Source organism: Notechis scutatus, chromosome 2, assembly GCF_049901735.1.
Source record: "Notechis scutatus isolate UNSWTSFEM ecotype Mainland chromosome 2, rNotScu1.2, whole genome shotgun sequence".
In the NCBI taxonomy this organism is placed as follows: domain Eukaryota; kingdom Metazoa; phylum Chordata; class Lepidosauria; order Squamata; family Elapidae; genus Notechis; species Notechis scutatus.
Genome location: NC_142010.1, coordinates 91,269,547 through 91,287,920, shown reverse-complemented (window position 1 = coordinate 91,287,920; position 18,374 = coordinate 91,269,547). Strand labels below are relative to the sequence as shown.

General features: G+C 38.5%; 1 protein-coding gene across 2 annotated transcripts in view; it reads right to left on the bottom strand.

The window, feature by feature from the left end:
- Positions 1-18,374, bottom strand: part of AFAP1L1 (actin filament associated protein 1 like 1) — a 94,909-nt gene that overhangs the window by 48,805 nt on the left and 27,730 nt on the right. The window contains exon 1 of one of the 2 annotated variants that reach the window (XM_087955462.1): positions 6,684-6,834. The exons of the other annotated variant lie outside the window; for it this stretch is intronic. Coding sequence (XP_087811588.1) covers positions 6,684-6,774 — 91 coding nt within the window. The 5' untranslated portion in view covers positions 6,775-6,834. Of the gene's footprint in view, positions 1-6,683; positions 6,835-18,374 lie in introns of those variants that run through there. 2 annotated transcript variants of the gene reach the window in all.

Here is an 18,374-nt window from a genome sequence, read left to right as displayed (position 1 = left end):
AACGACTTTTAGGATTTGCCAACTATTATCGGACTTTCATTCCAGGTTTTGCGAAGATAATGGATCCCATAACCCAGCTTCTTTGTAAGAAGGTTCCATTTGTGTGGGGGCCTCCACAACAACAGGCTTTTGACACTTTGAAAAAGCATTTATAACTGAACCCATATTGAAACATCCTGATCCGGATCGCCCATTTGTGGTCGAGACAGATGCTTCTAATGTCGCTATCGGAGCAGTGCTGTTACAAGCTTCGGAGGATGGCGCTCTTTTGTTTCCTTGCGCTTATTATTCTAAGAAGCTTACAGCTCGGAACGCAACTATACCATTTGGGAAAAAGAGTTGTTAGCTATTAAGGTTGCTTTGAGACTTGGAGACATCATTTGGAGGGAGCTTGACACAAGGTGGAGGTTCGGACAGATCATAGGAACCTGGAACATTTGACCACGGCTAGGAAATTGAATCAAAGGCAGATTCGTTGGTCGTTATTTTTGCCAGATTTAATTTCTCGGTTACTTACGCTCCAAGTGGTCAGAACCGGAGGGCGGATGCATTATCTCGAAACCGGAGTATACTTGTGCCGAGGATCCTCTTCCTTTACGGACAGTGTTACCACCGGAATCTCTAGCCGTACTGCAGGAACCGGTAGATTTACGGGCCCAACTACGAGAGGCGCAACGTTTGGATGCGTGGACGCAGCAGAGACGGGAGGACATTGGCCCAACTTCTCCATGGTCTTTTGAAGACGATCTGCTTCAATATCGGGGTTTATTATATGTGCCTACCAGACCGTTGAGGGCTCTCATCATGACACAATGTCATGATAACCCAGCTGCTGGTCATTTTGGATTACACAAGACCTTGCATTTGGTCACTCGGACTTTTTGGTGGCCTCGAGTTCGCCATGATGTGTCTTCTTACGTCGCTTCATGCGTTCAATGTAGGCAAGCGAAAGCAGCATCTGGTGCACCTCCTGGACTTTTGCAACCCTTGCCGACTCCAAGTAGACCATGGGGAGCGATCTCTATGGACTTTCTGACACATTTACCGTCTTCATCGGGGTTCACAACAGTGCTTGTGGTAGTGGATATGTTGACTAAAATGGCCCATTTCATTCCCTGTCGGAAATTACCATCGTCCCGCACTACGGCTCAGTTATTTTTGCAACATATCTTCCGTCTACATGGACTGCCTGATAGAGTGGTTTCTGATCGTGGGGTCCAGTTTACGGCAGAATTTTGGAAACAGTTAATGGCGGCTTTGCAAGTGAAAGTATGTTTAGCGCCAGCGCACCATCCGGAAACTGATGGCGGGACGGAGAAGGTGATTGGGATTCTTACTCAATATTTGAGATGTTTTGTTAATTTGCGACAAAACGATTGGGTGAAATACCTCCGTTAGCAGAATTCGCGTTTAACAACTCGCAGCATACCTCCACCCGTGTCACGCCATTTTTTGCAAATATGGGTTATCATCCGCGTTTCTTCCCATTAACTATGATGGATTCCCGGTTCCTGAGACCCGAGAGTTTTTGGAAGAACTACACGCAGTTCGCCGTCTACTGATACAACAATTGAACAAGGCAAAAGAAGATTATAAGCGGTTTGCAGATCGGTCCCGTCGAGATACACCTCCGTTAGTTGTGGGTGATAAAGTGTGGCTATCTACAAAACATCTGAAGGTCGATCGCCCTATTAGAAAACTTGATCATCGGTTTATTGGTCCGTTCCCGATTGAGGCAGTTATTAATCCCGTGGCATACCGCCTCACTTTGCCACGATCCATGCGTATTCACCCCGTCTTTCATCGATCTCTTTTGATTCCTGATTCTTCTGTTTGTCGATTACGTGATTCTGCTGAACCGGGTCCGTTATCATTGCCTTCTGAGGAGCCTGCTGTTGACGATACGGTGGTCGACGCCCTGATTCCCATTGGCTCAAAGGTCGCTCCAGTATTTGGTCAGGAGGAGGGTAGATGACTCGGAGGTTTGTTCCTGGACGGATGCGTCTACACTTCATGCTTCGGATCTGCTTCGAGACTTTCATGCACGCTTCCCTTCGAAACCGCATCCGGATCGCCAGACCGGGGGAAGGGCCCTGCGGTGAGGGATAGTGTTGTGATTCCGGCATCTGCTACAGATTTTTTGAATGACAGCTCCAGCGAGGAGGACTTATATGAATCAGCAAGTTCTAACGATGAGGAGGAGATGAATGCATTTGATTTGCAAGATCGGCTTGAACCTTCAAACTCCTCCACCCTTCAATTAGGTGGTCAGCCGGGAACGGGTGATAATGAGGAACCAATGATATCTTCAGGTGAAGAAGATGATAATTTGGATGATTGCTGGGTAGATGTCAGGACAAGACGCCTCCTGACAAGGAGGAACCAACGAGGATACAGTAGGAGAGCAGACCAGCAATTAGACTAATTAGTTACTCTATAAAGGGAGAGATATGACTTTGCACTTTGTCCGAACAAAGTGTCTATTTGCAAGGAGAACTGAAGAGCACAGTTTGGAGGATTTTGATCTGAAATATCTTGTTGGGATTTGGATTTAATTCGTTGGAACTTCTACTTATTGGAATTATTTTGTGAAGGATTTTGATCTGAAGAATCTTGTTGAGTCTTGGATTTAGTTCGTTGGAACTTTTACTTATTGGAGCTATCTGTGAAAATTCCTGTTTGCTGCCTTTCTTTACAAGGACTGTTGCTTTCAGCCTTATCTGTTTACTTTAAAAGGTGGGACATAACATTTTCCTGTTTGCTGCCTTTCTTTACAAGGACTGCTGCTTTCAGCCTTAACTGTTTATTTTAGAAGGTGGGACATAACATATATATATATATATGTTTTCTTAAGTTTTCGCTGGTACTTACATGTATGGTGTTCGGCTTGGTTCGGTATTTTCCCGCCATTGTAGTTCTTTTTTAAAGTTGTAGCAACGTTTCAGCAGAATCTCATCTGCCATCATCAGGCTTCTGTATTGTGTCCGTCTGTGGGTCAGACTTTTACAGTGGTTTCAGATTTAAATTTGGGGCAGCCTATTGCTGTGCCAGAATGGTTTTTCTTCATCCTGATTGGTTGGGAGTCTTGGTCTGTGTTTATTGGTCTCGGAGTTTGCTGTGTTCTGCTTGATGGGTGTCTCTGATATCTTCTGTCTGTTTTTGGCTCTTTTTGTATCTTGATTGGCTGGCAGCATTGTGTTACTTTAATGGAGGCCTTTAGTGCAGCTTGGCTCGGGTAAATGGACGGCTATCATTAGTTAGGAAGCTGGGTTTCATCTGGGTGCCTGGTTGGGGTGTGTTTGAGCTGGAGGTATCAGGGGGATCTGTTTGTGCCCAGGTGTTTGCCTGGCTTGTGGTGTGGAGATTTTTTGTTTGTGAGTGCAGGCTTCCAAATGATTGACAGCCTGGTGGAATCATCTCTTCTGTTCATGCTTTCTGGTCTTTTTCAATCTGGGCACAAACAGATCCCCTGATACCTCCAGCTCAAACACACCCCAACCAGGCACCCAGATGAAACCCAGCTTCCTAACTAATGATAGCCAGTCCATTTACCCGAAGCCAAGCTGCACTAAAGGCCTCCATTAAAGTAACACAATGCTGCCAGCCAATCAAGATACAAAAAGAGCCAAAAACAGACAGAAGATATCAGAGACACCCATCAAGCAGAACACAGCAAACTCCGAGACCAATAAACACAGACCAAGACTCCCAACCAATCAGGATGAAGAAAAACCATTCTGGCACAGCAATAGGCTGCCCCAAATTTAAATCTGAAACCACTGTAAAAGTCTGACCCACAGACGGACACAATACAGAAGCCTGATGATGGCAGATGAGATTCTGCTGAAACGTTGCTACAACTTTAAAAGAACTACAATGACGTGGGAAAATACCGAACCAAGCCGAACACCATACATACATACATACATACATACATACATACATACATACATACATACATACATACATACATACATACATATATATATATATATATATATATATATATATATATATATATATATATATATATATCCCTCTCCCTACCATTGGGATGCAAAGATCCTTGGTGTCCTGTTGCTGGGAACAGATTCGGAACCTGAGTTCACAGCAGGCTCAGGATGCCTCTATCATAAATGTTTTCCTGCAGCCTCCACTGAGGTGCCTTATCTCCCTAGCCTTCTGTTTCCTCCTCCTTCAATACAGCCAAGCAAAATATGAGTGTTTTAGGTTAGGAGGCTACAAAGAAAGCACATGCCGGAAAAGGGATATTGGCAGTTCCAAATAAGGGGTTATACCTAGGAAAGGCCTATTAGTGATTTCAGGAATGTTGAGTTAGCCGCCTCAGCAAGAATAAAAGGGGATCCCTAAATCTAAAATTTCACTTCTCCATTCCTCTTCTGGCATTGCTGTGAGATGGTAATTGGAGGCATTAGCATTTAATTAAGCATTTCCATTTAATTATAAAGACCATATTTTAATAAATAGTTTAAAGAGCAGGTATACCACTGATTAAGAAAAGGATAGGCAAAGAACCATACCAAAGTGTCTTTATGTTAAATGTGCTGTCGAAGAGAGGAAGGAGAGGGGGAAATACTTCATACCTGACCTCATTAGACATTCATTTCCAAATATGCCAGCTTTGAGCAAGCATTGGGTAGGCACTTCTTTCTCCTTAGATTCAGTTGCTGTCAATAAACATTTTTGGGAAGGATAAGAATAGAAATATATAGTTCTTAAATCTGTGCCTTGTGTGCTCCAGTTAGGTCACATAGAAAACGTTGTAGAAATTGCATGATTTAAGATGCATGACACAGGACACTTGTTTTCCTGTTCCCATCCATCACCACCAGCCTAGAACTAGCCAGAAGAGAGCTTCTGTTCACACTTGAATGAGTCTCTAGGTGGACACAAATCAAGTAATTAAGTAAAAGATTCAATTTACTGATAACAGCAATCAAAGAGTACTTATTTGAACTACAGAGCCACAGTATAACAATATAAGACTGCATGTTTTGTAGTCATTGAGTGTTCCACAAGAGGGGAGCATTAGAATATAAAACAATATGAAAAAGGGTCTTGGATGTGTGCATTCTCGCCGTCTCATGTGAAATAGTAGAGAAGATAGAGAAAAAAAAAATTAAGATTAAAATATAGCCTGGAAATTCTTAATATAAGATTGTTGTCAATGAAGTATTAACCATATACTGTACATATCCATAATCAATTACTGACTGGCTTTTAATAAATTGTTTTCATACTGCATATTTCAGAGAACTAGAATCCTGTCCCTTTAACGAGGAAAACATTCAGAGGTGGCCAATCTCTATCCACTGATAAGACTGATTAAGTTATATATTGAAGGACATGTTTGTGAAACATTATTTGGGACAATATATGCTAAGTTATTTGTTGCATTATTTGAGCTAACCCTTTTAACTGAAAGGAAATGTGGGAATCTGTAGTCCCCAAGTGACACTGGACTTCCTATCAATCATCTTTGACCCTCTGGCCATGAGTATCTGGGGTGGCTGGGAGAACCCAACAACATCCAAAAGACAATGGGACCAGAGAGATTCAGGAAGAATATAGTGCAATCTTCTTCCACATGTTGCCTTCAAATGTGTTTAGACTGCAATACCGCCCACCCCAAATCAAACAGATTTGTAACCATCAGATTAAAATAAACCAATAAACTGGTTTCTTGATCCTCCAATGAGGATATTTCTTTAGAACACCAACACTTAAGATGGATGGACAACAATTAATGAGATGCAAAAGGAAAAGACAAACATTACTTATTGTCAAGACAATAGCCAAGAAAAGTTGAAGCATATCTACTGATTCCAAACAGGGTCTGAGCTATGTTTTAAAAGGAAATCACATCAACATATGGACAGGGACATTAGGACAATGAGCTGAGACACCTGCTTTTTAGATCCATGTCCCTTCTGGCTGGTTAAAGCAGCCTGGGGAGTTCTAATGGTGGATAATTCTTCCTTGAGTGAGGGGATTGACCCTTCACATCTTGAGAAGGTCTTGGTTCATCACATTTCTCAAGAAGCCATCACTGGGCACCACTATATTGGGCAATTTATGACTGTTAACTAACTTCCCCTTTTTGGGAAAGATGATTTAATAGATTCTGCACAGCAACTTCAGAGGACCTTGGAAGAAGCAAATTATCTCGATCCCTTTCAGTTAGGTTTCGGATCTGAGATGGAAATATAATCAGCTATGCTTTGAGACAATCTCTGATGAAAGTGGGATGGAGATTGTGCATCATCCTTGCCCTATTTGACCTCTCTGCAGCTTCTGATACAACCATGATAACCTTCCTGATTGGCTCAGAAGACTGGGGGTAGTCTGCATCAACTGTACTGGTTTGCCTCCTTTCTCCAAAGCCAATTCCAATCAGTGGTAGTTGGGGAGGAGAAATCTCACACTTGATCACTATTATGTAGGGTGCTACAGGGTGCAGTGTTTTCCCCTTTCCTATTTAACTTTTATACGACACTCTTCTGTGAGTTCATCTGTCGCTATGGCATAAGGTATCAGCAGTATACTGTTGATACCCAATTATATATCTTTGCCCCTTGCAAATTAAACAATACTATGAACATTTTATCCTGGCACCCAGAGGTTGTGAGGGTGTACATGGAGAGCAACAGATTTCAGCTTACTCTGGCAAGATTGAAGGCCATTTTGGTTTGGGGCTTCTGGCTTTAAGACTATGCCATCTTTGGTGTTGGAATGGATGGCATTTTGCCACATTGACCCAAGTTGCAACCCGGGGATCCTCCTAGACTCATGACTCCTGCTGAAAGAGCAGATGGTAGTCATGACTTGGGGGCCTTTGCAGAGTTTTGTATTGTTGCTCCCTGTCACTCATGTCTAGTTACCTCCCAATCAGACTACTGTAATGTGGTCATCATGACTAGATATTTCAGTGGAGCTTCACTATGCTATTTTAGAGATCATTAAAATCTCAGTTTCACATGCCATGTAAAATGTACTATGTATCAACAACTCTACATACCATATGGTATTTGGTTGCAGTTTTTTTCACCTTTAAGTTAAATTAGCTCAGGGTGACTAGCAGGAACATATCAGTTTTCCTCATAGGACACAGAAGTGATGTGTTACTGATTTCTTCTCACAGTCTACAGCCACAGCCCTAGAATTCCCAAATAGTCCTTCATCAAATACTAACTAGGACCAACTCTACTTAGTTTTCTATAACATCCAAATGTTGCATCTGCATTCATTTTTTTAAAGATATTATCAAAATGCCCCAATGAAAATATATACTGTTTTTCATGTTAACTGAGAAAATCCTTCCTTTGATCTTTGCAATTACTTTGGAAAAGAAAAAGTACTGTACTGATCAAGTAACTGAAAGTTGTTCCTGCTGCAGTATTTAGAAAATTACTGAAACTTTTTTCTCACTTCAGCTAGTACTTATTAAATTGTGCCTTAAATTAGTTATATATTTATTTATACCATTAAACATTGGTGAATCTATCAGAATTATGACAGGTCTTCTTGTATGATAGTCAGTGGAACAGGACAATGGAAGTAAAATCCATCTGAATATCTTAAAATTGGTGGATATGGGTTGTGCACTCAACTTGTATTTAATGCATTCTTGATATACAATAGACCTATTGCAGCAATAAAGAAAAAGGTGAATATATACCAAGTGTATTTCTGAATGTTTATTTATTTTCCAGGTAGAAAATAGCATGAGGAAATATTGTTTTCTGCCTATATATGGATTACCTATGGCTAAAATAGCTGTTAAAAGTCAGTTCATCTCCTCAAAAGTGGATCCTAATCATAGGTTCTAGTTACTAAATAAATACTGTACAAAAAGAGCAGGTCTCTGATCATTGCAAAACAAATCATAGGAAGAAAAAGACTCAAACACTATTCTATCCCATTGTTTTGTAAAGAGTAAAAAAGAGCTTGTGCCTGCTTTTTCATTTGATGTCAACGAAACCATGCCTGTGACTAATGCTGCTACTTAAAATAACTGGTTAGAAATATTTGATAGATATCAACATTGCACTCTTTGAGGTTCTTGGTACACTACAGCTACTCAAGAATGCTGGGGTTGACACCATCCAAACAACTCCTGAAATTGAGCTTACTTGATCTGATATGTACATGAAACAGTTCTTCATTATTGGAAGGGCACTTTGGATCCAAATCATAATAGGGACATATAGCTTTCTTATATTAATACTCTTATTTTTCAATATCATTATCTTGTATAAATAGCTTCTAGGATGATACTTCTTAATGAAAAATGTCTAATAGTTTTCTTTTAGAAGTATTTATATGGGGTGGTTTTAAGAAATTTTCAGCCAGAGGCAATGCTGCTTATCCAGTATTAACAAGACCACCAAAAATCCAAAAAGATGAAGGTCAAAGTAGCAAGGCTCGAGCCAGCTTGGAATTCTCCCTCAAGGATGCAGGAAGCAACTATGTCAATAAATGACATGAGCTATAGCACTGGAATCAGACACAATACCCTCAGAAGTTAAAAACAAACAAACAAATGAAAACATCAAAAGGTATTTTTGCATCCTTTAGATCAGGGGTGTCAAACTTGTGGCCCGTGGGCCGGATGCATCAGGTGCTGGCCCCACCCCATTTAGTGAAAGGGAAAAAAGTCCCAATACATCACATGATGCGTGTTTGACACCCCTGCTTTAGATAAACTCAACTGCAAATCAGAATGGGTGGGATAGAAGGAAAGAGATTTAAGCAGGTGAGGAATTGTCAAGGCAGGAGACTCCCTGCATCTTAATCTACAGAAAGTATCTTTTCTGGCTCCCTATAGCATTAATGAACACTTCAATGCCTAAATGGACTTCTTTTTTATATGCTTATGCCCAGTTATTATCAATGTTATTCAGAATGTCTTCCTCCCTCTCCAGGTGTTAGGATTCCAACTGCTCAAAATTGCTCCAGTTCGTAAATTTATCCTGTATTTTGCTGAGGCAAGAAACATTTCAGAATCCAGCCTAGATTTTCATCCTATTTCTGTCACAACCAGATTTTAGGTTATCCTCAACCCAACAATTAAAACAAGGTAAAAGAAAAACCCAGAATGCAAAGTTCTGCTCAACTTTTAATCCATTAAACAATATTTAAAGTTTAGTCTTCATAATGAAGCAGGTAACTTTGGGATAATCCACAGTGTCTAGTTGCCATGATGCCATGATAGAACAAAAAAATTTCAGGACAGAAACAGATGACATAAGCCTTTACTCCTCAGTATTCCAAATTTGACCTGGATGTGGTTTTAAAGTAGCATTTTTCTCTTGTATTCCTGTTGAATGTTCCTGTTGGCTTTAGATATCTGAAACCCATTTATCTCAAGTGACTGAAGAAACAACAACATGGTGTCACCTGCACCTACTTTTTTATATAAAAGCTCTTAATTAACTAGCTTAAAAAAAGATAATAGGTTTCTAGTCAGCAAACATTCATATACAGTATTAGGCAAAGTTCTACTCACAGTGTTATTCTATCACTGATGATAAAGGTTCAGAAGTTAGTGAGAGAACACAGCAGCAGGGGAATTATGCACAGAAGGGTAGTCTGCCGTGTGGCCTGAATAACCTTGAAATCTGTTTTATCTTAGTTATACATGTTTTATCTTAGCTATACATATTTTCCCTTAAGCCAATTTAAAAATTAAGCTGCAAACAAGAGCAACATAAATATGATATAAAGGAGTGGGGGGGAGAAGCACCAGCAAATTGACAGGATCCATAAAGAAACTAAATTGTGAAGGTGCACAAAAGATTCGATTTGGAAAGAGCTATTATGTAATCATCCCCATGTGTCCATAGTGATCTCTAACTCTGTTTGCAGATTGCTTGATTTAGAATCTTTCAACTTCTTTCAACTTTGGAAGCTCCCTGTTCCTGTTGTTTCCTTCCTCGTTGCAAGCATTTCCTTCCAGTTGCAGGTGAAGGCTGAAAGGGTGGGCCCGGGAATAATCATTGTTTCTAATTTAGTACAAAGGACTTCCTGTTGCTCAGACCTCAAAATAATTAGCTACCCTAAAAACTGAGGCCTAGCATGGACATGAACAAAAGAAACCTTTGGAGAAAGAAGTTCTGTCTTGCTGTTCTAATCCTAAATAGTGGTGTGCGTGTATATGTATAAAATTGAAAACTAAGCAAATATTATCAATTTCATGACACGTCAGTATCTTCAGTTAAGATGCTTTTCTTACTTCTGAGAAAATACAGTGGGTGCAGTATAATTTCTAAGAATATTGAAGAGTATTCTTACAGAGATTTGTGAAACTGACTACACCATCATCTCTTTGATTTAAATTAATCCTTCAAAGTGTTCTCAGCTGTTTCTCTAGCTCTTTAGGAATTTAAGTTCAATGCTTATCTTTGGACACTGAACCTTGTGGTCACCCTTATAAACTAACATTAAAGAACTTTAGGCAGTTTATCTCTCTTTCCAATAGACCTCTGGGTCTTTTCCATTCATAAAATGTTTTCAATGAGAAAGGAAGAATGTGAATTAAGGCCAGAACCTCTAGGAAATCCTCCACCAAGGGGAAATATAACTCTCCCAGAATTGTTCCTTTGTGCCTGTGGTTTTCCTAGGTTGGCTGAAATTCCAATTTGCTGAATAAAACAATTTTATTGCCTATTGTCTGTTAACATACATTGAAAAAAACTATAGAAATTACACAATTGTTCTTCTCTCCTGTGTTTAGTTGAGTAGACTGTGTAGTGATGACCACACACACATACAAAATAAGGCTTGAGTGAGAATGGTGAGAAAAAAGCAAAAAAAAACAACAGTCATTAAGATGTGCAGATTTATTCAACCATAGGCAAAATATAGTTAATTTTTGATTTTTGAAATGGACAATTCTGATATATATTGGATCACCTTGCCTGCTTTCAAAGCAAATAAAAAGGGAGCTCTGATCCAAAATTATTTATTCTAGAAATTTGTGTTTCAATTTAAGAATTTCTTAACTTCTTAAAAGATAAAGACTAGCCCTATGACCGCATTTTTGGCTTTTCGCCCAGTATTTTCCTTCTACTCTGTGATATATATTGGCCATCCAATTATTTACGCACAACATAAAGCCAGATATGGCCCAAAGGTTTTCCAAAGCTGTCACCACAACAGAGGAAAAGCCAATTAAAATGATCTTATTTAAGAATTTTGTTTTCAGAATGAACATCACTATGCTTTTATGAAACTTCACAGCTTATCTATTTGTCCACAGTGGTGCCTATGATACCTGTTTAAGAATTACAGGCCTCAAAAATAAGTATAGTGAATAAAAACATATAAAATAGATAAATATAGAAAAGAAATATAATTGAATAAAAGTAAAGGGAGAAATAACGAGGAATTTGAAAGGATATGTATGTGTTTATAAGGAGATGTGTCAATGGTGTATAAAATGTTTTATTTGTTTAAAATTTACAAATAACTCAGAAAAGAGGTTTTATGTTCTTATGTTTCATGTTTTGTATGTCTTTAAAAATTAATAAAATTTGTTCAAAAAAAAAAAAAAAAGAATTACAGGCCTCAAAAGAGACTGGAGTCCTTTAGAAATATATGTTAATTCAAAAAGTAGTTTTACTTTTTATTTGCAAAGCTGAATTTTGATAGCCATGAGTTAGGTGCTCAAATATTTTTATTGAATCTAATGTCTTACTTTAATAGGAAATTTTAAAATAACACTTCTTTTAACATCAAGTAGCAACTTTTGTTGAATAAATTGTGGAGGCTTTTTAAAGCACCAATATAAAGTAAAGGAATTCTATTGATAATAGGGTAATTCCATTTAAATCAAATAGTGGCAGATGATCAATTAGTTAAAATTATGTATTGCATGTGTAATTTATTTGTAAACAAAAGTACACACAGAATGGCCACAACTGGCAATTTCTTGCCTAGTGACATCCAGTAATTTCATCTTCAAATGGCACTTGCTTACTACAAGATACACAGAGGAACACAAATGTGTATTTCGTTTGGATTTGGATCTTTCTGATGTTTTCTGTTGCTGATTGGTTTCATTTACTGTTCTCATGTAGAAATCATTAGGATTGTATTTGCTACTTGATAATTTATTTTTACTTCTAATCTTATTTCTGTTTGTTATCTCTCTCTCTCTCTCACACACATACACACCCACACACACCCACACCTCTATACTCATGCTTGACTTTGCTGATGTTCTACTTCACCTTTTCTTATACAGCTTAGGACAACTGACCTGGGTTCTCCATTTTATTCCCACAACAACAAACTTACGAGATAGGAACAGTTAATAATAGAATAGGATAGGATAGGATAGGATAGGTATAGGATAAGACAACACAGTTGGAAGTGACCTTGGAGTTCTTCGTCCAAACCCCTGCTCAGTACTGTTTCAGACAAATGGTTGTCCAATCTCTTCTTAAAAACTTCCATTGTTGGAGCATTCACAACTTCTGGAGGCAAGTTGTTCCACTGATTAATTGTTCTAACTGTCAGGAAATTTCTTCTTAGTTCTAGGTTGCTTCTCTTCTTGATTAGTTTCCATCCATTGCTTCTTGTCCTGCCCTCAGGTGCTTTGCAGAATAGCTTGAGTCCCTTGTCTTTGTGGCAATCCCTCAGATATCACTGCTATCAAGTTGAGAAAGAGTCACCCAGTAAACATCTTTAGCAAATTGAGATTAAATCTATTCTACGGCTCTTGATCTAATCTCTTTTTAAAATAACTCGGTTAGTAAAACAACTCTAACAACAATAACAAGCAGCTTATGCACACACCAGCCCACTGAGATGGGCTGTGTACCATTTATAGAGGTCTTCCCAATGGAGCCTTACTCTTGGGGCTAGATCAAAGAGATATGGCAGGAAAGTAGCATTTTCCAACAAAAATCCAAACAAATGTTTCTATGCAAATATTCTCTTTCATATGAAGGTAGACCATCAACAAGGGCAGTAATTTCTTAGACTTCAATAGGTCTGCTGCATGACTTTGCTACATAGTGACATGGATACATCATGAAAGATCCATCTCCACGGCACAGAATGACTATTTGCTTACATGTGAAACTGTTGAATAACTTGTTGTTTTATGTTTTCTTATATGGTATCTTGATCAATGACAATGACAATAATGAAATGTTGACATCATATACTGTTTCCTATCTAGCTACAGCACTCCTGTGACTTTTGCCCAGAGTCCTGCTGAGGAACCAAAGTTTTCCTTTTCTCATTCTGGCCCTGGTAGGAATAACATCCACATGGACTATAGTCCACGAGGTCTCTATTTCTATAGATAACCACTGCTGCTGCCACACATCTATGCACATGAGGGCAGAGTGTGGAAAGTGATGAATGAGAATCAAGGTCTGTAGCACATGAGTGCAGCTACATCAGGAACTGGGGCAAGGAGGAATAGGGATAGAGAAGCTACTCTGAAGCAGTAAGCAGATAGTGGGAGAAGAGAGGAAACTGGTTTGTGCCTCACATATGTTCTCTTCTTGGGGAGCATTTTCAATTTGGTTGCTGCTGCTACTAGACAAGTTCTCATTGAAGAGACCCCTGTCTCTTCATAAGGCCCAACTTCTTCATCCCCAGAGTCTAGATCCAACTTTTTCCTCTATTCTCACAAAAGGAGGGGGTGGGAGTACCTTGGTGTGGGAGTGCCTGGGGATGGGAATGTCCTGGATTTAGCCCTCTAACTCTCCTAGCAACTCCCTTACAGACAGTGACAACCTCCAAAGAAACAGAGAAGGAACAGGTAAAGAGAATAAGCTAATCAGTTTTTCTCTTTGTTTTTGCACAGGACACATGCCTTAATTTTGAGGCATAGCAGGAAGAACATTGTTTGCATCATTTTTCCAAACAACAGGCTGTCCTCACACCTTGAAGACAGGAAGAAAGCAGCATGTCACTGGACATGTGTGGACAGTCCAAAGAGTAGGTTCAAACACACTTTAGATTGCACATTGTTATTTCTCAAACATCAACTTGAATATAATAAGATCCTTCTCCAAACTCTTTGATTGTAAACTTTTCCCATCTTTTTTTTTTTCACCTCTTAAAGTTGGAAGAGGGAGAAATTGAGTAATTGCATTCTGTATTCTGACTGTAATGCCAAGAATATTAAGTACCTAAAACTGGTACTTTACAAATAAAAGTATGTAATAAATTAACCAGACCTGCTGACCTCTCAGTATTGTCACAAGGAAGAATGAACATGTGCTATGCATGTATCAATCTCAAAGATCAAAGAATCATTTTTTTAGCCCAGATTAAAAGACAAAGAGATGAAAAATTCCATTATGATGAACTCACTGTAAAACAAGAAAAGATCTTTGTCTCTTAAGGCTTTTATCTCTATAGGATCAGGATGATTAATGTTTTATTTTCTGATAAGCCTGAAAAAATAGCCTTGAAAGATGAGTATGAAAACAGTAATTTTTAAAAAGGGAATAAAAAATATATATAGGGTGGGAATGGAGATTCTATCTGTGGTTATGTGTAACTAGCCAGCTTGATTTACTGGATAACATGTCTAGTAAGTCTAGATTATGAATACTCAAATATAACCTAATATACATACAATCGATATTGTGTATACAGGTAATACGTGGGCAGGAAATAGTTGCTTTGCTGCTAGAAGAAAAGTAAGAAGTAAGAATGTAGTGCCCATAAAAGATAGATCAGACTACTGACTAGTCTGTCTGTACTGTAAAAATAAGTATCTAAAATGATTTCAATCATACAAAAGACTCAGGAATGAAGTAGGGATCGCTTGTAAGCAGCCTGAATATCTCAAAGAAAATATAACATTCCTTTGGAAAACAGAGCACACACAAATGGTTTGATCTTATCTTATTATTCTGACTTTGTTTCTAGTCAGATCTTAAGCAGAAAAGTGTTAATTTAAAACCCCCCGAGTTTATTTAGTGTGCTCCCTGTGTTTTTGTTTGACACAGTGACACACCCTCTATGCAGTTCAGGCAATAAAGCCTCCCCTGTATTTTATGTTTACTTGTTCTATTCTGGTATGACAATCTTAAATATAGAATTCTTTCCAATTACCATGTTTCGACATGAATATTAGATACCAGCAACAGAGTCCTGGAGCAAAGGAGAAATAAAAAAGGAAAGAGTGCACATTGTGTATGCTGAAAACACTCTACTTCAATATAATCAGGAAAAAAAAAATTCAAACTAGCTTTGTCCTTTGCCAGCTCACCAATTTTTTTTTACAACACATTCATTTTGATTATTTTAATGACAGAAAGATGATTCATAATCATTCACACAGAGAGACCACAACTTTGAGGAGACAGCCGAAGCAGACAATCTTCCACAACCAAGGATCAACATTTCTTAAACAAACAACTGTTTCAGCTCCTAAAGACTATATGGCAAGGGTATGAATGTAAATGAGTGAAGTTTTCATGAACCAATAGGTGTCCCATTTTCCATGCTTTCTTCTCTCTCATTAGTTCTTCCAAAGAGGAAAGGATGATTAGATGTTTAAAATCCACAACATACTGCAATCATCAATATACAGGAAAGTTCAGCCATGATTGTGATGTCACCAAGGCACAACCCTTGTGTTCTTCTTAAGAGAAAATTCCTGTTAGTCACATTCTTCCAGTTTACATTACACAGTAGCAATCAAAATCCCACCATAATCACCACTACCCAGAAAAAAAGAAGAAAACATCTTCTCCAAGCATCTGGAGAGCTTATTTGTGTAGACACAGCAAAAAAAAATGTATTGAAAGGCCTAGAAAGACTGCTTGGTCACCATGACACCAGACATGTATTAAGTTCCAAAGCCTGCCTGAATTGTGAAGCAAAATGAGGCCTGACTTTAGGTTAAGTATCTTCCTAAACCAGGTGTGTTGGGTGGAGGAGACTGAGGGAACAGTCATCTGGCAGGATGTTTTTTGCAAACTGCTGAACAATCGGTGCAAAGGGATATGGCCAATTACAAGGACTATATGTGAATTTCGGAAATGCTAATAAATTGTGATTTTTTTTCTCCCCCAAGGGGCAATAACGGATAGTCATTTATCCATAGCCTCAGTTAGCTTACAGAACAGTGGTGGTATTCAATTCTTTTTACTACTGGTTTTGTGGGCGTGGTGTGGCGGGTGTGGTGTTGGTGGGTGTGGGTTGGTGGGTGTGGTAGGGGAAGGATACTGTAAAATCCCCATTCCTACTCCACTCCAGGGGAAGGATATACTGCAAAATCTCCATTTCCTCCTCACTCCAGGGGAAGGGTACTTTAAAATCCTCATTCCCTCCGCACCCCACTAACCTGCTTTCCAGCTCCATTCTCCGTGCAGGGCAACAAAAGAAGACCCAGCCGATCAGCTGGGATTCCGATCAGCTGCAACTTGGAAGACAGTCAGAGGTGTATTTGCCAGTTCTCCAAACTACTCAAAATTTCCACTACTGGTTCTCCAGAACCTGTCAGAACTTGGATGAATACCACCTCTGCTACAGAAAGATGCCAAGTGCACTCAGCAACTAGTCAGATATGAAGAAGCAAGGATGGCACTGATTGTTTGAGATATCTGGTATAAATTCTAATTTGCAAACATATAGATATGCCTCCAATCTGAATACATCAGAAGGTATTTGGGGAAAAGCGAACCCCCAAAATAAAAATAAAAAATCTCACTTGAATTTACTAAGCATTGCAAAGGCTACTGATTTGGAAAAATGTTTGATATGTGAATGGATTTTGGGAATTTGAAATTCCTGTAGATAGGTATTTGGAATCTTAGTGGAAAGAATCCAGGGTTTGGAAGCACATAGATGGACTGATAAAGGAATCTGGATAGGTAACATTAAGACTGAGGACATATTCATACTTTCATTGGCCCTGATTTTGGTTGGGTTTCCCCCAATAAACAACCCAAACTAGTGAAATGAATAGAGATGTGATAAATACTGTACATGACTGATGAAATGACCAGGGAAATAGCTCAGTGGCAGAAAACATAATGTGAATGTTAAAGTTTCAAGTTCAACCGGAGGTATTCCCAGATGAAATGTTCTGTCTTTGCAAAGATACAAACTGACATGGAGAGTCATTTTTCATCTTATAACCAATGGCTTTGAGGAGTATTCCTAACTTCTGTAGGATGACAGTGAAATTGATATAAACAGAAACAGACAGTTTTTACAGACGTTGCTATTTTGGAGTTTTGTTTGTTTGCTTCCTAGTCACTTTGTAAATGCATTTAATTTGGTGTTTTGCATTCTGTGCAAGGTAGTGCATATTTTGCAGATACAATAACAGGTTATTTAAAAAGCAGAGCGGGGAGTGGGGAATAACACTAGTGGTTACCACCACTGTATACTAAGCTTCTGGGTGTATTGTTTAAATTCAAGGAGGACTGTTTAAAAAAAGCTCTGAAAAACTCTCAAGATAGCATATGTTGAAACTTTGGAAGAATGGATATTATCTTGTTTGAAAAGCAAAGTTGTAGTTTTGCAAACTGCTCTGAAAATGAATTCTTATGGAGAAGATCAGACTTTCCAAATGTCCCTTGTTACATTTATTTATGTTTTAAAAACTTGTCACTAGAAGCCATAAAGCAACAACCATCTATATCCCATTTTGTCAACCCTATTTTTCTAGGCTATTGTGTGCTTTTAAATTAATTCAGAAAAGGTGTTTCAATATGAGTCAGTTTATTAAAGCAACTACATCTTTTATAGGCTTGAATAAAAACCTGAAAAAAATATGCTTGAATGAAAACCTGAAAAAACATGCAGCTGCTTTGAAGATCTGCTCTTTGGTACTGCCATGTATCCCTAAACATTCTTGCAAATTATTTCCAAAGCATACACACTCCTATTTTCCCTTTTAATGGTTTATTTGTACATTTCAAACTGACTTGAATGCAATTATTTTAAGTAATGAGGTGATGTGTTATGGAAAGAGAAAGAGTTATCCAGAACAAGTCTAAAAAATTCAAAAAAGAAATAACCAAGAAATATATAGTGCTCTGCTTCCTTTTTTAAAGAAGAGGGAGACAGGATAGATAGAATAGAAAAGAATTATTTATTGGCCAAGTGTGATTGGACACACCAGGAATTTGTCTTGGTGCAAATGCTCTCAGTATACATAAAAGAAAAGATACATTCATCAAGAGTCAAGAATCATAAGGTACAACACTTAATAATAGTCATAGGGTACAATAATCAATCAAATCATACTAGGAAACAGTCCATATGAATCATAAGTATACAAGCGACCTACCTACAGTCATACAGTCACAAGTGGGAGCGGATGGGTGATAAAGAGTGATGAGAAGATTAATAGTAATGGTAGT